This window comes from Lichenostomus cassidix, chromosome 6 (genome assembly GCF_008360975.1).
Source record: "Lichenostomus cassidix isolate B80296 chromosome 6, HeHo_3.0, whole genome shotgun sequence".
Classification (NCBI taxonomy): Eukaryota; Metazoa; Chordata; class Aves; order Passeriformes; family Meliphagidae; genus Lichenostomus; species Lichenostomus cassidix.
Window position 1 is genome coordinate 17,044,353 of NC_139487.1, and position 23,128 is coordinate 17,067,480.

The following is a 23,128-nucleotide window of genomic DNA, read 5'->3' on the forward strand; positions in this document are numbered from 1 at the left end:
ACTTCAGCTTGAATATACATTAGGGGAATTTCCACATCTATGCCTAATGAAAAAGGCAGATAGAGCAGGTGATATTTCTAAGGCTTATTAGTGTTTATTTAATGAGATCATATGTAAAGAATTAACTTTCCAAAGACATCATCACTTCAAAATCACTGTTTCTGCACCTGTATTGTCTGTATCCACCTCCTTTGCTCTGGTATGAATGTTCTGTCTTTAAACTCCCATCAGATCTAAGAGAGCCTGTGTAGATTTGCTCGCCCTTCCTGCACAGAACATTACAACTTTATAAAATATTAAATTTGTGTAGTCTGCCGGAGAAGCAATTGTTCCAAAATAAAATCAGCAGTCTAGACGAAACATAGACACCAGAACTTATCAACAGTTGTCTGACTTACATCTTCTGATGCATCTTGAGTGGGTCATAATACCAACTTTATTTTCAGTGGTGCATAAATTAATTACACGCATTTAATAACCAAAATATCATTATATTCCCCCTTTAATATCATAAAGGCTTTACGCCAGGGAAGCACTTAATGTGCAGGGGGCCATAACAGGCTATTATCCTTGTGTAATGCTATTACAGAACCAATTATGCGCCATTATACTTGCTTTTTTTGCAGTTTATGTGATTTGATCCAATCCCGCGTCCCTGACTTGAAAATTTCATCTGGGTACTTTAAAGTCTAATTTTCACCCGGGCTGAGGCAAGGGCCATCTCTCTCCGCTGAGCCTATGTCTCGGATGCATTTTAAAAGTAATTGCGAAGGGTCCCGCCGCATATCATTTGCAGACGGGAAACGAGCATAAATCCAGAGACCCCTCGCTGCGAACAAAATCAAACTTTGCCGTGGTACGATCGCTTGGAAAGGCGAGGCGTGTGCAGAGCGGCCCCCCAAAACCCATCCGGCGGCAATTACCCGGCGCTCTGGCAGCGCTCGGCGGGGCTCCCCCGGCTCAGCACCCCGGGGCACCCCGGGCCGGGGGGACACACCGGGGGCTGCGAGCCCCGGAGCGCCGGCGCTCAGAAAATAATGGGATTGTGGTGCTGCCGTTCGCATTCCTGGCGTTTGCTGAGAAATGACGTTTTTTTCTTTTCATCCTCTCCGCCCCCCCTGCTCTGCACACCACGTGGGCCATTTGTAGGGCCCAATAGACCTATCCAAGTTACTCACTGTAGACAGCGCTGGAAATAATCAGATTAAGGCCAATTATGCGTGAGATTATAAAGGCAAGTGCTGAGAGGCAGAGCATGCTGTAGACAGATATAAAGACATCTGGCCACTTCCAGAACTCCACAGAGCCCTTCTGTCTCTGCAGCCAACAACTCACAGCGCCTTATTCTAAAGCAAAACACCCCCAAACCTTACCGGTGATTTTTACTTCTGTTCCGTTTAGGTATGGATTACTGTATTCATGTACCTTCTGGATATTTTTTTGTTTGTTTGTTTTTGGGTTGTTGGTTTTTTTTCCTTTTTTTTTTTGGTATGACTGCATATAAATTTGAATAGTTGATTGGGTTTTTCCCTTGCCGAGGACATTGGCTCCCGGTGTGTTGGATGCTTTAAAAAGAAGACAGTTTTTAGGTTTTACTGCTATTTCATTTAGGCAGAATAATTTAGATTTTCTTTTAAGCAGTTCAATCCTACCGACAAACACTTTTTCTATATGTAACTATTAGGTCCGTAAAGAAATATTTGAGACAATTAGATAGATAGATAGTGATAAAGGTGGATGGTTAGCTAGATAGATAGCAGAACAAGAGACACAATCTGCTATTCCGGGGAGAAAAAAAAAATCAAAGTTTTGCTGATTCTGATTACTGTGCGCCTACCACTGAGTTTTCTGCCTCTGGCTTTTTAAATTCGCTGCACAGGGTTAGACACTACTTTCTCTGCGTCCTGTGGGATGGGCTTTAGGGCTCTCGATGAGTTTCTCCAGGTGTTTTCTTCTGGCTCTTCACCTATTCTTTCTTTCCCTCTGTGTCTTCAGGTCTGCAGGAGGCATCCCGGCGGTGCGTCGCGGTGCCCGACTGGGGAGCTGGTGCCGGTCGGTGGGTGCGGGGGGTGCGCGGGAGCCCCGCGGGCTGGCCCCGGCCCCTGCTCCTGCCCCGGCCCCTGCTCCTGCCCCGGCTGCCGTCGGGCTCGCAGCTGCGAGCAGCGGGCGCCCACCCAGCCGCAGGGCCATGTTCTACTTCCACTGCCCCCCGCAGCTAGAAGGTGAGTGTTGCCGCCCAGAGCCGTGTAAGTACAAGAGCTGAACTTCGAGGTGTCTGTGTGGCGGGGGGTGCGCTGGGGACGGAGGGAGAAACTGTGACCGGACTTGAGCCACGACTGTCGCGTAAAGATACGTGCTGGGATAAGATGCAAATTTACGGAGACAACTAAATATCATCATTTTGCTTAATAAAATACAACCCTATCCCCCTCCCCCCTCCTAGCCTTCCCCTCTTGTCAGGAAGAGGAAGGAAAGAAGGATTGCATGACTTTTTTTTTTTTTTTTTTAATTTGATTCCTGCTGGAAAGGGCTTGGTTTTACACCCCCACCCCCGTCATTTTGCCACCTGCCTCCCCTCTGTGGATAGCGATCCCGCAGTTGAGCCTCAGGCTACGAGAGAGATGCTTTTCTCCCCTCCCAGCACAGATGTTGGTGTCATGGCTGTAATCGGGACACTTTCAGGACGTGGTCACGCCTCCTCCCTCCAGCCAAAGGGACCGCATAAATCTTTAATGCTATTTTGCAAACATTCTGTGGGAGGATGGGGGAAAATGAGGCACGACAGGAAAAAAAAATAAAGGAAAATTAATATTTGGGAGGACGTTTTTCTTTGTGATATTTGTCAGACGCTTTATTATTATTATTATTATTATTATTATTATTATTATTATTATTATTATTATTAACTCTACTACTACTACTATCCTTTAAAAAAAATTGGAAGCCTTCAGGATTTCCCCGTGTCGCCCCGCAGATGCCCAGGGCTCTGCCCCCGCTCCCTCCGGCCGGTGCCCGTGGTGCGCGCAGCATCCCCGCAGCCGCGGCCGCGCAGCACCAGCCCCCGGCGGGCTGTCCCGCCGTGCCCGAGCACTGCCGGAGCTGCCGCGGCTGCACGGCGGGGAAAGCGCTCCGGCTCGGTAAAATGCCCTTGCTCCACCACCCCGCTGCTTGCACGGGCATCACGCGCCGAGAAAAGGGCTTTTCCTGCGGCAGGGCTGGCAGGAAGAAGTGGTCCAGCGGTTTCGTCCTACTTCGGGGAAAGGGGAGCCCCTCTTTAAGCACGGCTTCCCAGGGCCAGGGCACCCAAGCCGGTCTGTGCGTTCCGGCTGGAGAATTCGCTCCCCGAAGTTTTCTGCGGGCAGGACAGGGGAGCCGGACTGGGCAGGACAGTGCGAAAGTCCCTCCCGCCGGTGCCACCGAGCTCCGAGGCGGCTTTGTTTGTTAGTTTTTGGCAGACGGCTTTGGAAATGTGCTCTTGTTTTTGCTTGTTTGTTTGTTTGTTTTGCTGTGTGTTAGTTTCCCCGGTGCCTGGGTCTGGCGGCCCGAGGCGGGGAGCTCCCCGCGGGCTGCAGCCTCTCCCGGCCGTGTCCGGAGCTGGCCTTTCACCCTCCCGCCCGGGGGAAAGGGGCGGTCTGTCCTGCCAAAGGGTGAAAGCAGCGAGTGGAAAAGAAAATACACCTCTGTCCAAAGCCCCCTACCCATCCTTCATCAAAACTAAGTGGAAAGAGAAAAGCTCTCTTCGGCCAGCGTTTGGGCAGCCGGGGAGGCCCGGTGCCAGAGGGAAGAGACCAGGCTCTGGAGGTCACCAGGACACTAATTTATTCTCTGATGAGCCTCTCCCAGGCCCACATCGAATGAAGTCTGTGCGAGGAGAGGGCTGGGGGCTGTGTTTATCTTCCAAATGATGCTGCAAGATGAGTGGTGACCTCCAGCCCTCGTACCCCAGAGCATTCCACGGGCAGGTCTGCGAGTGGGGTCACAGGGACACTCAGCAACGCTTCTGGGAGTTCGGGTACTTTTCTATTCCGTGAGGGTTTATTTTGTTTTGGTTTTGTTTGTTCGTTAGTGGGTTTTGGTTTGGTTTTTTTTTATTTTTTTATTTTTGGTTTGGGTTGTTTTACTCGGTTTAAGTTTTGAATGGTTTTTTGGGTCTGTTTTGTTGTGTTTGTGGTTTTTTTAGCCTGTTTTGTCAGCGAACAGGAAGGGAGTGACACATTTCAACACGGGCACGGATGCTGTATGACTGGGGGAGCCGCGAAGACCAGGATGTGCTCCATGGAAGTGGCTCACATCCCGCTGGCCCATCTGCCCTCTCCGCCTGGGGACAAACCCCGGTGCCCCAGTCTGGCCCTCGAGCCCCGGCCGGGGAAGGGCAGGGTGGCCTCCTCCAGCCCCTTCCCGTGTCCCGGCGGTTCAGCCGTGGCCGCAGCCGGGTGCCGGGCAGTACCGAGCCGATGTTCCCCTCCAGCAGCAGGGCGAGCAGACGGGCCGGGCTCGGCCGCTCTGCGGGGAGCGTGGGGAGAAGTGCCAGAGCCAGAGCCTCCTCCTCCGGGCAGGCGGGCAGGGCCTCTGCGGGCTGCCGTCCACACACCCGTGTCAAAGCTTCGTATCTTCGTCCTTTTAAAGCAAAAATGGCCCGAAAAATTGTCTTTCCCGGCCCGGGGTGAGCTCCGGGCGGCAGAACCGCGCGGTGCCCGCAGCAGGCCCCGCGGAGATGGGTCAGCCCTGCCCGGCCGAGCGGCTCCCTGCTCGGCCCTTCGCCCTAACGCGGCTCTCTGCCCGCAGGCGCGGCTCCCTTCGGAGGTCACTCCGCCGGCGACTTCGACGACGGGTTCCTGCGAAGGAAGCAGCGCCGCAACCGCACCACCTTCACCTTGCAGCAGGTAGGAGCCTGCGTGTCCCTCACCTCTGCACCCATGGCCCCTGCCTGCCTGCACCATCCTTGCTGCCTGCCTCCCCACACCTGCTCCAAACCCGCTGCCCGCATGCCCCATGCCATGCCAGCCCATCCTGCCTGCCCCGCTCCCCGGCGGATCCTCTTTCCTCATCCACGGCTGACAGACACCCCCGTGGGGTGGCCGGATCCCTCACGGATCCCTCACGGATCCCTCACAGATCCCTCACGGATCCCTCATGGATCTCTGCTCTCCTTCCCTCCATCAGCTCGAGGCCCTGGAAGCCGTGTTTGCTCAAACCCACTACCCAGATGTGTTCACTCGGGAAGAGCTGGCTCTGAAAATCAACCTCACAGAGGCCAGGGTGCAGGTAAACATCCTGGGGAATTACTTAACTCGGGTATTCGAACTGGCAAACTTTTTTTTTGTAAATTTTTTTTTTTATTTGACATCATGACTGCAGAGTGCACATTTGGCCAAAGAACGCAAATGAAGACTATCTGTCATTTTCATGATGCACTTTAATAACATCAACATAATGTGGAATATTAGATTAGGTTGATTAATCGGTCATTCATAATTAACTAGTGATAATGTTCTACACTAATTTGTCCGCGTCTCCAAGGTACTAAATTACATCAATGCACATCCATTTCCTTGCTTTTGGAGGGGGGGCGTGGTGCAGAGAAAAGAGCTGAGACGTGATTCTCCAAAGCAACTATGACCACTGTCGAGCAGTGGGGTTAGTCAACTGCGGGGAGCCCAGCTGCCACGAAGAAAGCTTCTGCACCTCTTCAACTTTTCTCCCTTTCGCCTTCTTTCTAAACACTTAATTTAGGCAGCCTGCAGAGCAAGCCTAAGAAAGAGCCTGCAGAGCAATTCCCACACCTTTAATATGATCCAATAAATACCATTGGCCATGATTACTCTTTCCACAGCCACACTGCTCCACCCCTTCCTTTCTTCGTTCTCCTCACCTTTTTCCTTTTTTTTTTTAAACATATGTTTGTTTCTCCACATCCAGGGATTAACTTTGTACGTTTACAAGCTGTACTAAGAGCAGCAGTCCTGCAGTTGTCAGAGATGGATCCCTGTAGCTCTTCAGGCATCCACCACAGAGTTGCAAACCATTTTTTGAACAGAATTATGCATTCTTTTTTATTTATGGGGCTTTTCTGTATGCTGGTTTTTTTTTTTTAGGTTTTTTTTTTGTTTAGGTGCTTGGGGTTAAGACTATGCAAAGATCTAATTGTAGGAAATATAATAGCTTGCCTTTTGTTCCCTAGGGTCATGTTAGTATCTCTTAAAACCCAATGGCTGAAGAGAGATAATGGAATTCACCACAGTAAATTGGGGATTGTAAACAAATTATTTCTCCTATAATCAGATTATGTGATCCTGATTATTAAATCTGAACATGAATCATTGGTCATATGCGGGCAAATTAAACTGATTATTATTTGGAAATGAAAATCTCCTTTTACCACTGCATTGTAGGTACTGGCTTAAAAAAAATAATAAAAAATGCCATTTTGGCTATTGGTGCCTAAAGACTGAACTGCAAATTGAGATAAATGGGACAATTATTGAGCATTCAGAAGTGGAAGATCATAACTTCTTCCTGAAAGGTGCAAGGGTGAGATAGGGGTGGTGACAATTAGATTGCTGAGGACTGGTGTTTAGCCTTGTTGTTGGCTATTATGCAAACAGACAATAGATGCAAGCATTTGTTTAGCCTGCTTTCATGCAGGGACATGGGGAAACACAGAGGATGGGAGATATGTTTACATTTATACCCCTTGCTCATTCAAATATGATTAATGTGCTATAAAGCAGAGTCTTAATCGAAGATGATGTTGTCAAACAATAACTAAATAGGGAAATAAACGACTTCATCATGCTCTTTCCTCAGAAGCAGGCGAACTGTCAGTGCAAAGTCATTAAAATATGATAATGAAAAATAGCTCAATTAAATATTGTTATAGCTGTGACCTTCATTCAATTAAGACACAAGAAAGTGTCTGCATTTTGCTTTGCATTTAACTGCTCTAAATTTAGAATATAGATAAAATCATTATTCAATGTTTGCTGATACATGCAATTAAAAGGCAGCTAACTAAAATGGAATTGGAGAAGGAGAAGAATAATAATAACAATCTCGCCTATACTTGAATTCATGTATTAAAATGTGGATTTCCTGACCTCAAGACAGGCTTGACATTTTCCACCTCAGACATGGTGCTTTCAGCGTATCAGCTCCAAGGTTAATGTAAAAGAAAAGTTTTTAGACTAATAGGTGATAAAATCAAGCATACAAATATTTATTTTTCATATGGGGAAAAAATAAGGTTTGGAAACTGGTATTCTATTCTGAGATCATGGTGCAGCCTGAAGTGGGGGCAGTTGTATGACCACATCATTAAACTGCAGAATGATCTTCCAAAATTGTTATCTATCAGCTTTTGAGTCCTCTGAATGCAGACTGGACATGAGAGGAAGAACAGCCAGTATTAGCCCTGTCCACAAAGTGGGCTGGGTAAGATGGCCAGATACACACCTTTTCGTTTCTGACCTCTCTGATTTTAGCAGCAGCTGATTTAAGACGTATGTTTTTCTCAGAGTGATTAGATATGTGTTTAACACCATCCCTATAAAAAGGTTTTTAGATGCATTAAAGTGTAGAAATCAGTGAGAATTAAATGTGTGCATAAAGGATTGCATGTGATTAAATGCTTTCCTAACTGGCACAATAGCATAAAAACTAATTTTTAAAAAAATTTTGTTGTAGTATGCCTTTTGAATGTCTTTAGACATTTCTGGTTTGTTTTCCAGACCCAGAAATGTTACAGATAGAAATGTAATCCTAAGACTCAAATAGAATAGCAACGGGGATACAAAATAAAAGGAAGTTTTAGCCAAGCTTCTCAATGACTGATTTCACTAGACTAACAATTTACAGTCTCCTTGCTTCACATTTGGCTAAACACAGTTTTCACCCAGGATTGCTCTTACGTTCCAGGTGTGGTTCCAAAATCGAAGAGCTAAATGGAGAAAAACAGAGAGGGGTGCTTCTGACCAAGAGGGTTCTAAGGAAACCATGGCTGAGGTGGCACCTCCTACGAGGAATTTAAATTCCCCTTCTCCAGCAGACCAAACCAGGAATAAAAAAGAGGGCCTAGAGATCCAGCAGAGGTAAGAGTAATACATGATCTCAGCTGCCTGTCTGTGGGGCAAGAATGCCTCATGGATATGTGCATGCATACAGATTTGCATGCTGCTATGCCTTGACCTATAGGTGTCATCTTTAGAAAATAAAGTGTTGTGTAACTCACTGTTCCCTGTGGAGATGCTGAGAAGCTGGTGGCTGTGGGAGGCTAATGTTATCCACCCTTGGTCACATCTATTTGGATGCTGAGACACCAGTGTATTTGTGTGCATGCACAAGTGGAATCAGCTGGTTCTGGTTTTGTAAGGAAATTGTATTCTTTTCTCCATCAGCCTGAGTCGAGCAGTGGGTCCTACAGGACCTTTCTTCCCTTCCTGCCTGCCGGGGACTCTTCTCAACACAGCCACATATGCACAAGCTTTATCTCATGTCGCCTCTCTAAAAGGTAAATTACTTTATTTAATTTCAGGAATAAGCTCAAAAAGCATCCTTTTCAAGCTGAATGGCATAGTCACACTGCCCACTGTGGGGGAACCTTTGGGAAATGGTAGATCCCTCTTTCTGTTTAAATTGGCAGTAATTGCACTGACCAAAGCTGTGTGTACTGAAGTGAGTCTCCTGTTGTATCTCATAGCATCTTTTGTGGCAAAACCCCTTCATTTTACTCAGTCACTTTTCGTGAGGTCAGGGTTTCTCTCAAGGAGTAAGACAGGCAGGGTTTTCTCCTTTAGAGTTTTTGTTGCATATGCTTTTTTTTTAAGAGTTAAATTTATTCTAATAAATTAGTTATATACATCCTTTTGCATTATGTAGTACCTGGCACTGTTACTGATGCCTCATCCGCTCTTTGCATGTGGTTTCCTTTGCAGTGCATCTCTGCACAATCCAGACCTTTCTCTTCTTGGAGAGTAGGCCCCCTTTGAGAACTTGGAAAAAGCATGTTCCTGGGGACAGGGGAGGAGATGGAGTAATTCCTCATTGCCTGGGACCCAGGATTCAGGAAGGGTACATCCCATGTCTATATACTTTCAGTTTCCAAAAAGCAGCAGTATGCATCTTTTAAAAATAAATCACCTACTGATCCATTAGCTGTTCTTACTCTAACAATTTATAAGACTAAGGGTGTAAGCAGGATGAATTCAATTTATAGATTTATAGGATGCAAAGCCTCGCAGCAGTGCCAAGCACAAAAAGGCACATACACTTATTCTATATCCCGATGTGGTGCAACAACTTGTGAGGAAAGTTTCCCAGTTAAAGAGCTGTCTCTATGAAGAAAAATGTCCTCTAATACATCTCACTGTATTCTCTGGCTTACCTCATGCTCCTTATGAGTATTTCCAGTTAAAACAGCATTGCCAAGGTATATTCCTGAAGCAAATGTTTGGAACTCCTGAGTTTTGTTTTAAGTTCAGTGCTCTCCCCCACTACATCCCCTTCTCTCCTGTCTTTCTAAAAGAGCTGAAGGCAGACACACCACACAGTTACTGCTCTTTTGATAGGGGTGTGACCTGGAATTTTGAATCAAGAAAGGACACACAGGTGTGACCTGAACCCTAAAACTTGAAGGCTTATTCTCATCTGAAAGTGGGCAGCAGCTGTTTGGAGTGCCTGAGTCCTCTTGATCTCTGTCCTATGAAGTCTTGGGGCTGAGAATTTTGACTTCTTCCATTAGGCAAGAACAGCCTTTCTGGAGTAGATAGAGCTGAATTTTTTTAGGCAAAAAAATGCTGTTCATTGATAAATATAGTCCCAGACAGGTTGAAAAGTGTGGAAATAGGGTTTTGTTCAGTGAATAATTTAGATGAAAGTAAGGGGTTTTTTTCCCTTAAAATTTACATTTAAACATTTTCAAAATTAAATGCATCAATATACTGTTCTCACTTGTTTCGTGTTTAAATGTAGCTAAATTTTAAGAAAAAATTACCCAGTTTAACAAAAGCCAAGCAAAATGAAATAAAAATATTTTAAAATTGTCATGAGGGGTTGGTATTTTTAGTAGGTTGTTTTTTTGTTTGTTTGGGTTGGGGTTTTTTCTTATTGTTTTTAGTTGTTTATTTTTATCTTTATTTATTTGGAAGATTACTTGATTTTCTTTTCTGTGATTTTACAGTTTAGCCACTAAATTGAGAAATTAATAATTTGCTCTTTTTTTCTTGATTGAAGTTTTACAACCTAGGGGCAGTAAAAGTTCTATTCCTGAATCTCTTGCAGATATTAAATAGTCAGTTGCCACGACTAAGAGACAGTGTCCCTGAAAAACTGGTCTCAAATGTGACTAGAGATCTTTTTTTAAATAATTTGTATAGGAATGGTCAGTTATCAGATGCCTGCATATTGTATTGGTGAATGTTGTCAGATATACATGCAATTCATTCCTGAAATGTTTGGTTTTTATTTCCTGCCTGGCACTAGAAATCTCCAGATACATGCAAGGGGACTGGTATAAAGTAATATATTTTGATTTTATGAAATCCAGCCTCAGAGCTTTGTGCAACTGCCTGTGCCTGTCAGTGTATTGTTATCCTTGCAGGGAGCTGGTAGTCTGAGCTGCTGCTTTCAGTGGAGCTCTCTTTCTTCTGCTGCTAACTCTGCTGCTAGGTCTTAGTAATGTCAAATTTTGGCTTTGGGGTTAAGGGGGAAGAATTTATCATTCTATGAAAGACCAGATTTGATATATACAAGCAGAGAATACTTATAACATCTTTCTTGTGGTATCTAAATATGGAATATTTTCTCCTCCTTCCTTGGCTCATGTCTGCAAGTTTCTCTTTCCCCATTTCTCCAAAAGCAATTCACTTGGGCTGGGGGAGGGCTGTGCAGAGCAGTCACTGAGCTTTGGTCCTGTTAAATGGTGACCAGGACAATCTCTAGAGCTTTCGAGTGGACCAAAGGTGTCACAGGCTGAATGCACAGTTTGTTTTACTTTGGTATGGAAACTCCAGATGAATGATGGTTCATCTAAACCAGTGTATTTGAGAGCATAACCATGCTCATGTGTCAGTCTGGAGGAAAAGATAATGGTTGTGGGGAGGAAGGAAAGGACAGGGAGAGACACAGTGTTCATAAAACCTTAATGTGACTGTCTTAGTCATATGCTCACTTCAGTTGGTTTGACTCTCCCTTCTCACTCCCCTTTGAGACAGGAGCTGTGTGCACATGGGCAATAGTCTGTGTCCTTATATGTCTTAATTAAGGGACCTAAGCTTCTCCTTTGAAAATCTTGCTGTATTTTGCTGCAGAAATGATGCTGGGACCCTGCTGCAGTGTATCTGGGAGCATAGGACTTTATCTCACGCAAATCACATAAAACTCAGCACAGGGCGTAAAGTTATCAGCTGCTTGTTTTTTGGATTGCTTGGATAAGGGGAAATAACAGCAAGTAGTAAAGTTTTCCAAAATTTTGTGAGTTTCAGTGAAGAGTGAAATGATTGAAAGGTCTTCCCAGTATCTGCCTTGTGCCAGCAATGCTTTGAAACTACCAGGAATTCTTTGTGCTTTTGAAAGCAAATTAGTTGCTGCAGAATCAAAGCTCTATTTTGCAACAAAAGGATGCATGACCCTGCTTTCTTCTATGCAAGTGTCAAACTAAATGCAGCTTGTCTATGTGGATCTTGTAAATAGATATGTATTCCCACCATTGGGAGAGTAATCCTGGCCAGTAAAGGGAATCACATTCTTCAGTACAGCCATAAGAGCTGCCTGCAAACCAATGAGCATTCTCAGCACATCAGGTTCTACTGGGAAGTGTAGGCTGTTTTCTTACTCTTTTGAGGAGACAAGATGTGCTTTGTTGGACTTGTGAGCCAACACTTTGCTGGTGTCAGTGAGTAATATTTGACTGATGCTTTAGAAGGAGACAATTAAAATCAATACAGTGAATAATAAGTGATGATAGTGATGTAACTAATTAATAATTATTTTATGCTCTCAGGGCCCATTTTCATTCTGTCATCTGAGAGTTCTCCATCTTTATTAAAAAAACTAGTACTTCTCTTTCTCCTTCTCTGACTTTGCTTGGCTCCAGATCAAGGTTTCCAAAGCTACATTAAGTGCTTAGGGCACAAGGTTCTTGGATCTAATTTATAGTATTAGGATATAATTGCTGATGGTGAAGTTGGTCTGGAAGAGACAGGAAATCTCAAGACAGCCTAGTCTGGGGCAGGGACTAAGCATGCAACTTTGCTTTTGGAAAGACTGTGAAGTGCACTGTAGGTTTGCCTCATGTGGCTCTGCACCCCACATGTGCCACTTCTAGGATATTGTTGGAGCAGGAGACTAGGTCTACTCTGATGAATGAGAATAAAGCTATTTAAAGCTATTTTCCCTAAGCACCGTGCCCCATAAGCTCTGCTGTCTCTGAATCTAAGATTTCTTTTTTCCCTCAAAGCAAGGATATTGGCACCACAGGATGTTCTGTGAAGAAAAGGGGCTGGCTATACAATGCACACAAAACTGTTATTCAGAATATAGACTTTTCCAGAGAAGAGTATATTATCACTGGAAAGTTTTTCTGTGTTTCTATCAAATATTCTCTGTTCAGCAATGCAACAGACCTTTTCCTGTCTCCTGTTGCTCTAAAGTTTTGCACACTGGAAGCTGTCCTTAGTAGCAAGCATCTGTTAACTACCATGTCATCTCCCTATGTACTGCTCTCTCAGGAAGTACAATTCCTCATTTGAAAAATCAGGATAAGATCAAAATTTCTGTGGTATCCAGTGTTTCCTACTTCAGGGGTTTAGTACTTTGCCACTGGCCATACTCAGGAAGAAGGTTGACTCATAGAGATGAAATTTCTGATGTTCATTACTCTCTGAAATTATCCTGATTTGACAACTATGCTACTTCATTGTGGTGCCTTCGACAGTTCCATGATCTTTCAAGATGAAACACTTACTGTAAGCCAGGCATCTGCAGTCCATTTAGTAGATTTAATTGCAGACCTCAAAGATGAAGGGAAAATACTTGTTTTATTTATGGGCTGTATAACTATAGAGTCACTAGGAGAAGCTAGTGTTCTGTGCAGAGAGAGACCTCAAAGTACCTTCTTAATGGATGACAGCATGAATGCAATTCATTAATGCAGAAGATGTTATTAATGGGTGTAAACAAGAATCTCCGTTTTTCAGCGGATGTGTTCTACCATTCTGGTGGCTGAGGCCAAGAGTGTGTCTCTTACGTTCCACTGAAATTTCCCCAGACCCTATGATGAGTGAAGTGTATGAGGAGAGAAATAATTACACTTGCCAGGGAATTACTTTCATAATTCACCCACAGCTCTGCTCTGTGCAAGTTATAGCTCAGTTGGTTTTCACGGCACCTCCACATCATTGATAGAGAAGCACGACTGCATTATGCACATCCAAATGGGTATTCCAGGGCACCATTGATTAGGCCCTTTTATGGTTTGTTGCTACTGTGGTTGCTGTTCATATTAGGGTGGCTTAATTGCAGTATCCAGGAAAAAAACCTAAAACTTAACCAGAATTGCCCATCCATTACATTTCAATTTCTATTATGGAAAGGGGAAGGGAATTTGCCCAGTTCCATTGGGCAATTCCCACTGCCAGCACTACGAAAGTGTTCAAGGACCTAACTCACCCTTAAACTGGTGTTTACTGGATTGAAACACCACCGTTTACCGTAACACTGGAGAATGGGAATAAAACAATTGAGGTCCTTTATTTTCAGTGTCATTCTTGATTATGGACTTACTGACTTTTCTTATGTAACATAGCCAATATATTAAGTGGGTTTGTTTGGCATTTTTCCTAGTTTGTCTACCACTCTGACTTCAGATAATGTAAAACATTTCTTTAGTTTGCTGCAGATGCACACACCTTGAGCAAATTTTGATTCCCATGTCACAGTTCCCCAGCTCTAGCACTGCCCTACCTCACAGGTAGAGATTTTTTGTCTTTTCCACAAATACTAGGAAGTACTCAGGTACTTGGAGCCCTAAGAGCCATGGATAGGAAATGGGTGCTGTCCTGCTCCTACAAGATAGATCTTGATGAGGTTAGCGGACCTTGGCTGAGCAGGGGGTCCTATTGATGAAGTTGCCTTTGACAGTACTCAAAGGACTGGTTCTGGTCTCCCAGCTTTTTTGTGCGCTTTGCTGACAGCCTTCCTGCTGTAACAGGCAAGTCCTAGCTTCTGATTTTTTTTTTTTTTTTGGAGACTACTAATGGCACAAATTAAGGAGGATGAAACCCTCCAGTTCCAGTGTTGAGTAATTTAGACAAAAAGGCTCCTGATAGAGCAACTGAGCCAGACCATCAGCTTTGTGTTATTTGCACTGGGCATCTAGGGGTCACAAGCCAAGGTGATGTGAAATTATAACATTTATACTCTGCTGTCACCTCTGAAGTGCTCTTCCAGCCCCTGGGCAGCATAGGGTACCTTCCACACTTAACCAGCTTCTCACTAGAAGGAGAAACCATCTAATACAACTTCAGCAGCCTTGAGGCTACCCTAAATTATACTGGGACCATCTGATGTTTCCCTATTTCAGACATTAGGTTCATGCCTTACTTGTTCTGAACTTCCTGATTCAGAGCTCAAGAAGATTTGGATAAAGCCACTTTTGTGTTTCCTGCTTTTGACTTAGGCTTTAATAGACAGAATGTTGGTGTCGTGTGTGAAGTGCAAGAGAGAGCTCTCTTTGCATCAGCTCCCACTGGTAATCAACACTGTGAACTTCAGGCTGTTTTTGACCTTCCAATCCTTATGAAAGGGATTCAGAATTTATGAGAATTTAGGGCTCAAGCAAGCCAATGTGACTACAATGAGAAGATAAAAATATTTAAATCAAACATTATTTTCTCTGAAAGCTAAATAGTGTGCATTGATATATGAGGATTTTAAATGGGATTTTTTCTCTCCTTCCCTCCGTGTCAGGTTGCCATTCAACTGTCCATATCAAATGCTGATATGCACAAATAGTGGAGGAGGAAAGGAATGTGGGGTTTGCCTTTTGGAAAGACTACCTAATAAATTCTTTAAGTTCTTGACTTAAAACACAAAATGCATACTTAAAAATTTATATTTATATTTATGTATCAATATGCACCCCATTCCCATCCCTCTCTTCTCACCTGAAACTGAATCTTGGAACTGCACAAAAGGGTCCACAACCAAAATTATAGATCAAATATTGTTACAATTTAAATGTGATGTTGGCAGAGACAAGACAAAACTAATTTAATTTTTCCTGTCAGTCTCTGTAGTAGATCAATTAAACTGCCAAGTGGATCAAATATTTCAGACTGTATTTATTACATTAAGTATTTATGTTCAGCCTGGGCATTTAAAGTATGATCTCATATAGGAATAGAAGGAGGTTCAGATCAATTCAGCAGAATTTACTCTAAGTTAATGGAAATCTAATTGTGTATTTTAATTTTGTGTACAGGAGGCAGTAAGATCCTGAAAGAAAGCAAACAGTACCCTGTCCATATTGTAGCAACTTGATACAAATCCCATTAAACTAATCTCAGATTGTCATAGATGTTGGTGAGAGCTGGATCAGGATCTAGGGCTAATGGTTTAACCCTCACTGATTTTGATGGGAGCTGGATGCCTGAAGTCCTCTGAAGATTCAAAATAAGTAGGAACAATTCCTTCCTTCCATACTGTGGACTCAGGGCTACTGCAATAAGATGTTTAAAACCACTGTTCCCTGCTATATGTGGATGCCCTGTCTTGGTCAGAGTCACTTTTCTGGAGGTAGTGGGCTGACAGACAGGCAGGTGGAGACCCTGGGCTCCTGACTGTCCTATTGCTTGTTTTGCCTTTTGTGCTGGCAAAGTCCAACACATTTTACTGGACTTATTATCTGCAGATTCAGAAGACTGTAAAGTAGAATCAAACTTCTTTACAATATACATCAAAAGGGAACAGGGCTAAATCCCATTCTCCTCTATTCTAGCTAGACCCTGGAGGAAATGATGCTTTTTACTTTACATTTTCTTCATGTGTGAGCTGTTTGCGAGTGTTTTAACTTCAGTGAAAATGAAAGGAATGTTTTATGGGTGAATTATCACTAGATATAGCTTAGTTTCCACCACAGGTAACTGCACCCTCAGGTTGCAGAGTCGCTAGGTAATATCAGGGCTAATTATTAAGCAAAGAGCTTAGGCTGGTATTGAATACTGATAAATATTTTATCCCTCTAACAACGGAATGAAAATTATTCTTAGGGGATGGAGACGATTCCCGCTTTTTTGAAAAGGGGAAGACTACTTTCCACTTCTCCCCACCTCCCACTAAGTAGACAATGCCTGTGCCCAGTCCTGCATTAGGCACCACAGGCCAGCCCTCCCCTCAGCCTGGGAGCTGAAGAGCTGTGTTTGAAAGCCTCGCTCAGGTTGTGTTAGAAAGCAGCTGTGCAAAGGCAGCTGATGCACCTGCAGGCCTCCTGACTCCCCCATCTCAGAGCAGAACCTGAAGATAGCAGGGCTTGAGAGACAGAAGGTGAAAAAGACCTGCTGCAAACTCCAGGGACTCTGCAGGGCCTCTCCTCCCTCTTGTTAAAACAGTGGCTGGCTAGAAGTGGCTGAAGTGGATTCAACAGGGAAAAAAATTACTTTATGAGCATAGCTGGTGGTGGCAAAAACTAAGTTGTGTTACTGAGTGGATTTCATTATAAACTCTCCTTCTGACCTGTTCAAAAGAGCCACAGATTTCAAGACTGAGCTTCCTAGAGCTAAAAGCAAAAGAAGCAGAGGATTTTAGTCAAGTGCTGAAAATTTCTTGTGCTTGAATGCCTGGACCCACATATATGTTTGTCTGCTTATCATATGCTTTATCAGAGAGGTATTACAAGAGAAAAGTGTTCTTTCCATTATATTAATAATCTTTACATTTCTATTGATAATTTTACATTTACAAGGACAGTTACAATAACTGTCATTTGTAGATGCTGTTTTTTGAAATACAAAGAGTACTTTTTCCTGAAAGTTGCATGCAACCACGAATGTCTGACAATTGCTGTGGAGAAGTCTTGCCAACATCCTAAAAACAAACAACTGGCTGCCTTCATTCCTAGCAGATGGGTGCTGACCCGTTGCTACCAAGAACAGAAGTGTAAAACTCTGCAGGTTATTAGTTCCATCACTTAGTCATGAGCCATTTAACTCAAATATTAACTGCAGAAATTAAAGCAAGTCCTTGGCTTGGAAAGATCAGGGGAAGATACTGCATCGTGTCAGGATGTGTGTGGCTGGGCTGTTTCTTGTTGAAAGGTAGCATATCAGCAAAAGTCTTTTGCCAGGGGTGTACCAGAGGATGTGGAGTTTGTGTGTTGGCCTCTAAGGCCCCTGGAAAAATGGTGACTAATGGTGTCTCATTTTCTAACCAGAGAGTAAATTCAAGAAATAGCTCAGCCATCCCACACTGCCCCCCTATCCTACTCCTCCGATACATTCTCCATCATTTGGTAGAAGCATTTAAGCTGGGTGCCAGGGTGGCTTTTTGGATGGACTGCATGTCCTGCCCAGTGACCCACCTGCACTTCCAGGTGTGCTTGTTTGGGAACTGGCCCAAGCCCCAGCATTATCAAAGAGAAGCTGGAGGAAGAGCCTGCAGTGTTCCAGCTCAGGAAGGCAGCTGGTGGAGTGAAGACTCCCTCTGTCAGTGGGTTGCACGGAAGCTTTTTGGCTTAGAGGGAGAGGAATCACTTCATCCACTCTCCAGTGTGTTCTTGCCTGCTTGGAACAGCCATGTGTCTCAAACGACAGGGTAGAGATGCTCTGGGCCATATCTCCTGATGGAACTCTTGAGCCATATAACAGCAGCTCCCTTGGCTCACTTCTGGAGGCTGTTCTCTTTGAGGTGTCATCCTTAAGCAGCACAGACGTTGAATGGGTAAAAGTAGAACAGACACTTGCAGGTAGACATGGTGCCAGTAGCTGGCAAGAGCCTGGCCAAGGAAAAGTCTGTCTCATCTTACAGTGAGATAGGAGAAGGTCATCATGACAACTGGAATATTTTCACCTTTTTCCCTGCTATAATCTTTCAGGCAAAGATAAGGGACAGAACCCCTACACTCGTCCCCCAAATGCTGCTGCCCACACTGATCAAGTTCAGTGTGCAGGTGGAGGGCAGGGGACATCTCCAGCATGGGGCTGATGGCAGCCACCGAGCAGCAGCTTGATATGAGAGGAGGGAATGAGCTGAGACTTGCTTATGAGGAAATGTCATGAGTGATCTGAACTTCACTGCTCTGTTCTGTCTCTACTTCCCTCTCTCACTCTGTTTGTGACCCTGGATGACTCACAGTGTAAGATCCTTCTTACAGAAGGATCGGCAGAACAGGATATGGGTTTTCTAGCCCTGAGCCAGAGAATACCTGTATACTCCCTAAAGGTCACTGTACCCGCTAAAGGTCAACCCCATCTCCGTCCTCTTCAGACTGACCATGGAGGGAACAGTCAGACAGCCTCCACGACCTTCCCCAGCAGTGACAGTGCCTTCTCTCCTTCCTCCCCAGGGAGCCCGCTGTGCTCGTGCTGCGTTCCTGACCCCATGGGCCTCTCCTTCCTGCCCACCTACGGCTGCCAAAGCAACCGCACCGCCAGCGTGGCCGCGCTGCGCATGAAGGCGCGCGAGCACTCGGAGGCTGTGCTCCAGTCTGCCAACCTGCTGCCCGCCACCAGCAGCAGCCCCACTCCTCCTGCCAAACCCGGCCCTGAGGGCAGCCCGGACAAGCAGCCCTCTCCAGCCAAGGAGCACATGGAAGTGGAGAAGAGCGTATGAGACCAAAGTGGTGCTGGCTCCTCGCGAGTGCTCTGCAGCGGGGTGAACTGCAGTGTGGCCGTACCCAGTGGGACACCATGGGGCCACCAGGGACCTGGCACAGCTGAGTGGCCTCTTCGGCTGCCTTTCACGCACCCTTGCTTTTCTTGTGTCCCTGTAGGTTCATTTCCCGATTTATCAGCACTATCTGTGTTTGGAAACGTTCGTGAAACTGTTTTTATTCCTCCCACCACATCCCAGGGACCCTGAAAGGCCAAGGATCCTGGCTTGCTCCTGCACATCTTGACTTCCCATCCTGCGTGAAATGGATATCTGGAAGCAGCACATCACTTCCAGATGTGAGTTTGGGGGCAAGAGAGGCACCCAGGCTCCAGTTACTCCACTACTCATGTCAGACGTGAAGGAATATCCAGGTATATCCCAATTTAGCCTGCTGTTTTCTGAAGGCATTTGACTTCAACCAAACCTATCCCAGGCAATCCAGGTGTAAGAGAGGCAGAAAATAGAGCAAAACTCTTCATAATTTTTCCCTTCTGTCTTCTTTTCTCTGAAAGTGAAACTTCCCATGGAGTAGATTACTGGGAAATTGTTGAGATCAGTTTACTTGTGACTAAAATCCTTGCACTAGCTTCTGTGTGAACATTAGTGTATTACTCTTGCCATTCCCTGGGTTAGACATGAAAGACACATGACTTCAGAGTGGCATTCACAGCTTCCAACAGCAATGCTGGTATTAATTGGAGAGTGTAATTGTCTCTAGATCTGCTCAAAGCTGGGGGTATTTTGACAACCCTGTCTTGGAAAAAGACTGGAAGACAAAGTAATCATTCATTGCAAGACTACAAATATGTTTTTCCATGGTTTGTGTTTAATAAAGAGGAAATAAGGCTTGGAAGGCTATTCCTTTATGCCATCCAATTTCAGACTATTCCATTTACTGAAAGCTTGTTGTAATGAATCTAGATATGAAAATATAGTAATTATAACAGATTGGGAACAGTGCAAAGGAGAAACTGATGCCTTAGTAAATATAGTCTTATCTCTCACCCAAACCTCCCTAAAGCAAAGCAGGCCAAGATCTGAAGAGCAGTTATTTTAATCTGGGGTGCCTCACATTTTTTTCCATAGGAACTGCACATGCAGATTTAAACTTAGTGACAGGGACTTGCATTTTTGAGGTGCCATTTACAGTCTGCTTAGACTTGTCCACAGGTGTCCCTGGAGAACTGGCTGAAACCACTTCTCTGAGACTTTGATCAAGTAACATGAAGGCTAGTGGAAGGATTCCTGTCACCTCTGATCCTGCGCGTTGTGCTGAGAACCTTCTGAAATGTGCTGAGCACATGCTTTTACACAGAGTTTTGTTTGGCTCTTCACAGGATCTGAGTTTGGGGATGTGCTTGGAAAGGCAGTCCTGAGAAAGGATGGCAGCAAAAATTTGTCTGCTCCATGTAAGTGATCTCAGCCCATGAATTTTACAGAATCTGGGACTTCTCTGGGGCTACCAGGACCCTCTCACAGCCCTGGTGCACACCTTCCTTTCCATGAGGCAGGGTTTGATGTCAGCAGCCACTCAAAGGGTGGAGCCCTGGTGTTCATGGGGTGTCTTGGCAGCACCAAGCACTTCCATTGTCGAGGAGCAAGGGGTACCAGGCAACCCCAGAGTGGAGTTTGTGTCTTCTGGGAGCAAGCCAGCAGAGAGGGCATTGCTGGGTCTGTCCTTCCATCAGAGAGCAAAGAAAAGTCAGACAGGGCCCACATTAATCAAATGGAGCAATTTTGCTTTACTTCTGCCACCCAGTGTGTTTCCTTTGGAGATCCTTTACTGTCCTAATGAAGGAGGGGAACATACAATAGTCTGTGATCTGCTTTTGTGCTCCAGCTTCAGGAGCTGCTCTTCTGAACTGTGGGTGGAGGTGGCTTGTCTGGCTGCAAGGTATGACTTAGTTTAACAACAGCAGAAACCCCTTTTATTCACCAAAATAAAAGAGATTGCTGTGGGGAGTGGTTGGAGGGGAGAGAATCACCGATTTCTTAGTGATCTTCCCAATAATATTTTTTTCCCTCTTTCCTAAAAGAAGATTAAAAAAAAAAAATACTCCAGTCCAAAGAGGCAGGCCCAACTTTGTTTCAACATAATTACCTTGCATTCAGTTGAACTTCAGCCCTTCTGTACACTAACTCTTCAATCTAATTGTTTGATTAAACTCGTATTTCCTCCAGAAAGGTACATAAATAAGTGAATTGTTGAGCAAATTAAGAATACTTAACAGCATTGCATCTGAAAAGTAGTTACGCTGATTAAATTTTCTGTCCTTGAGGATTTTCAGGAAATTACTTTTGATCGTCAATAACACAATTAAGTAAACTACACGCACATTAGCATGAATAATTGATAAGAAATTATGTATTACCACGAAGCACTGATTTAATAATTCATGATGCGACACTCTAGTGACTGTGCAAAACTGGATAACATCGACAAGTCTGCCTGATGTTGCTGGAAATGCTGCAAATACAAACAAGTCCATAGTTTTGTTGTACAATAAAGGAAAGTATCTGATGCATGCTGTAGTTTCTGTTTGTTTAATACTTGAATAAATTTAGAAAGAAGACCCTGAAAAGCTCCTGTACTGTTTTCATTCAGATCAATTTCTCTGTGCAAGCATTGCTTCACATTGATGACTGTCCAGTTCTGCTTAGACCACAGTGATATTGCAGAGTGAGGGAGGCTCTCCCATGCACAGCTGAAACCTGCTGAGTGTCCCAGAATTTGCAAAATTAGGGGACCCAAAGCTTTACAAAGCCTCCTGACAAGGAGCAAAGCAGCATTAACCTCCCTTAAGCCTGAGCTCTTCGGTGTCTGATGTGTCTGTGATTATAACTATTCAGTAAGATTTTGTGGATGATTGCTCTAAGTCAGCCCAAAATGAAGCTGACCTGTGTGTTTTGAGTGTCCACAATGTGTTAAACCCTAGGCCAGTTGGCCAACAATTCTTGCAAATTGCAGAGGGGAGGCAGATGTATATTCATGTTCTCATCCGCATGTCGGGGAAACCAGGGCACTGTGAGCCACCTCTCCCTCTCAGCTTTTGATGTGAGACCTGTTTGCTCAGGGCAGTGCATCCCAAGAGATGCTTGAAGTCACTCAGCAGCAGCACAAGGGCAAGGGCAAAACTCCAGAGATTGTGTCTCAGTCGTACTTGTTTCTAGCCACCAGACCCTGCTCCCCTCCAGATGGACTGCCCACTGCAGATGAGCCACCTGCCTACTTTCTGTGCTGTCATATATCAGGGCTATGCCACTTAAACCACTCTAATGGCAATTTCAGGAGCTCTGATTAAGTCTGGCATTTAAAAGTTTACAACTCAGCTATAAAAAGTCACTCAGGCTGAACCCCAGCTTGAGAGGCCCAAGCCCAAGGGGATGATTTACGTGAGAGCTATTCCAAAATTATCCTGCATGGTATTTTTTTGGTTATGTGAAGGAAAAATGGATGCCCAAGGTTTAAGGGATGGATGTAAGACAAATATGTTTTGTTTGGCAGCTAACTGCATTGTCACTGGGTCCTATGCAGTAATTTTGTGTGAATTTCTGTACTAACACAAGCCATGCGTAACATGAATGATCACCGTGCCAGTGTTGCTTGCTTAGGTTTGACAAAGCCCAGTCCTGGGCTCCTTTCTCAAGAAATTAGACACCCACAACACCTGGGTTCCCCCTCATCCCCACCTTCCCTTCATCCTCAGTCATGACTGTGAAAATCCTGCACTCCTGCCTCCAGTCCTGGTGCTGACTCTCTTCTTGTGCCACTCTCATGCTGCAGTTCCTGCTGCTCCAGGGCTGAGCCTGGCACTGGGGAGGCTCCAGCAGGGCCATCCAGGAGCCCATGTTTAGGATGTGTGTGTGGGGTGAGCACAGCACACTGGGCTGGGTTTTATTGATGGGGTTGCTGCAATGTGCCACACCATGGGGCTTCTTTATAAGGCTGCATGCCATTGTCTCAGCTCTCTGCGCTTGTTACCTCTTACACATCTATTTGAGCCTCCTTATGCCTGTGTGCATTGTAACAGGAAATGTGGAGCTGTGTATTCACCTGTGCTCAGTTATGCTGTAGGCTAGTCCTTCCTACTGCATGCTGGATAGTAATGAGATTGTTGGTCTAATAGGCTCTTTATTAGGAGTATTATTTACAACAATGCTGAAGGCTGTGTGCATGCAGATAAAGATCTTGGTTTACCATTAAACTCTTCCCTCTTGCAGTCAGTGCCCTCCCCTCTGTTCCCCATGGATTGCTGCCCTTGGTGAA

At 44.7% G+C, this 23,128-nt stretch overlaps 1 protein-coding gene across 3 annotated transcripts; it reads left to right on the forward strand.

Annotated features, from left to right (window-relative positions):
• Positions 1-4,685: 4,685 nt before the first annotated feature.
• On the forward strand, positions 4,686-21,443 carry DRGX (dorsal root ganglia homeobox). 3 transcript variants are annotated; one of them, XR_014853209.1, is made up of 7 exons: positions 4,686-4,883; positions 5,164-5,265; positions 7,915-8,087; positions 8,394-8,506; positions 18,554-18,975; positions 19,060-20,270; positions 20,702-21,443. XR_014853209.1 is itself a non-coding variant. In XM_085065314.1 (5 exons), exons 3-5 carry the CDS (start codon positions 7,993-7,995, stop codon positions 18,817-18,819), a joined length of 474 nt encoding a protein of 157 aa, XP_084921440.1. In that variant the 5' UTR covers positions 4,686-4,883; positions 5,164-5,265; positions 7,915-7,992; the 3' UTR covers positions 18,820-21,443. The 3 variants fall into 3 exon arrangements, 1 of the variants encoding a protein (XP_084921440.1); XR_014853208.1 differs by having other exon boundaries at positions 19,060-21,443; XM_085065314.1 differs by having other exon boundaries at positions 18,554-21,443.
• The last annotated feature ends 1,685 nt before the right edge of the window (positions 21,444-23,128 follow it).

Bases quoted from the DNA above. Each gene is read 5' to 3' on its own strand.
- DRGX (XM_085065314.1), top strand. From the start codon at position 7,993: ATGGCTGAGGTGGCACCTCCTACGAGGAATTTAAATTCCCCTTCTCCA. The intron at 8,088-8,393 runs GTAAGAGTAATA...TTTCTCCATCAG, and splicing joins GGCCTAGAGATCCAGCAGAG to CCTGAGTCGAGCAGTGGGTC. The intron at 8,507-18,553 runs GTAAATTACTTT...CTTCCTCCCCAG, and splicing joins TCATGTCGCCTCTCTAAAAG to GGAGCCCGCTGTGCTCGTGC.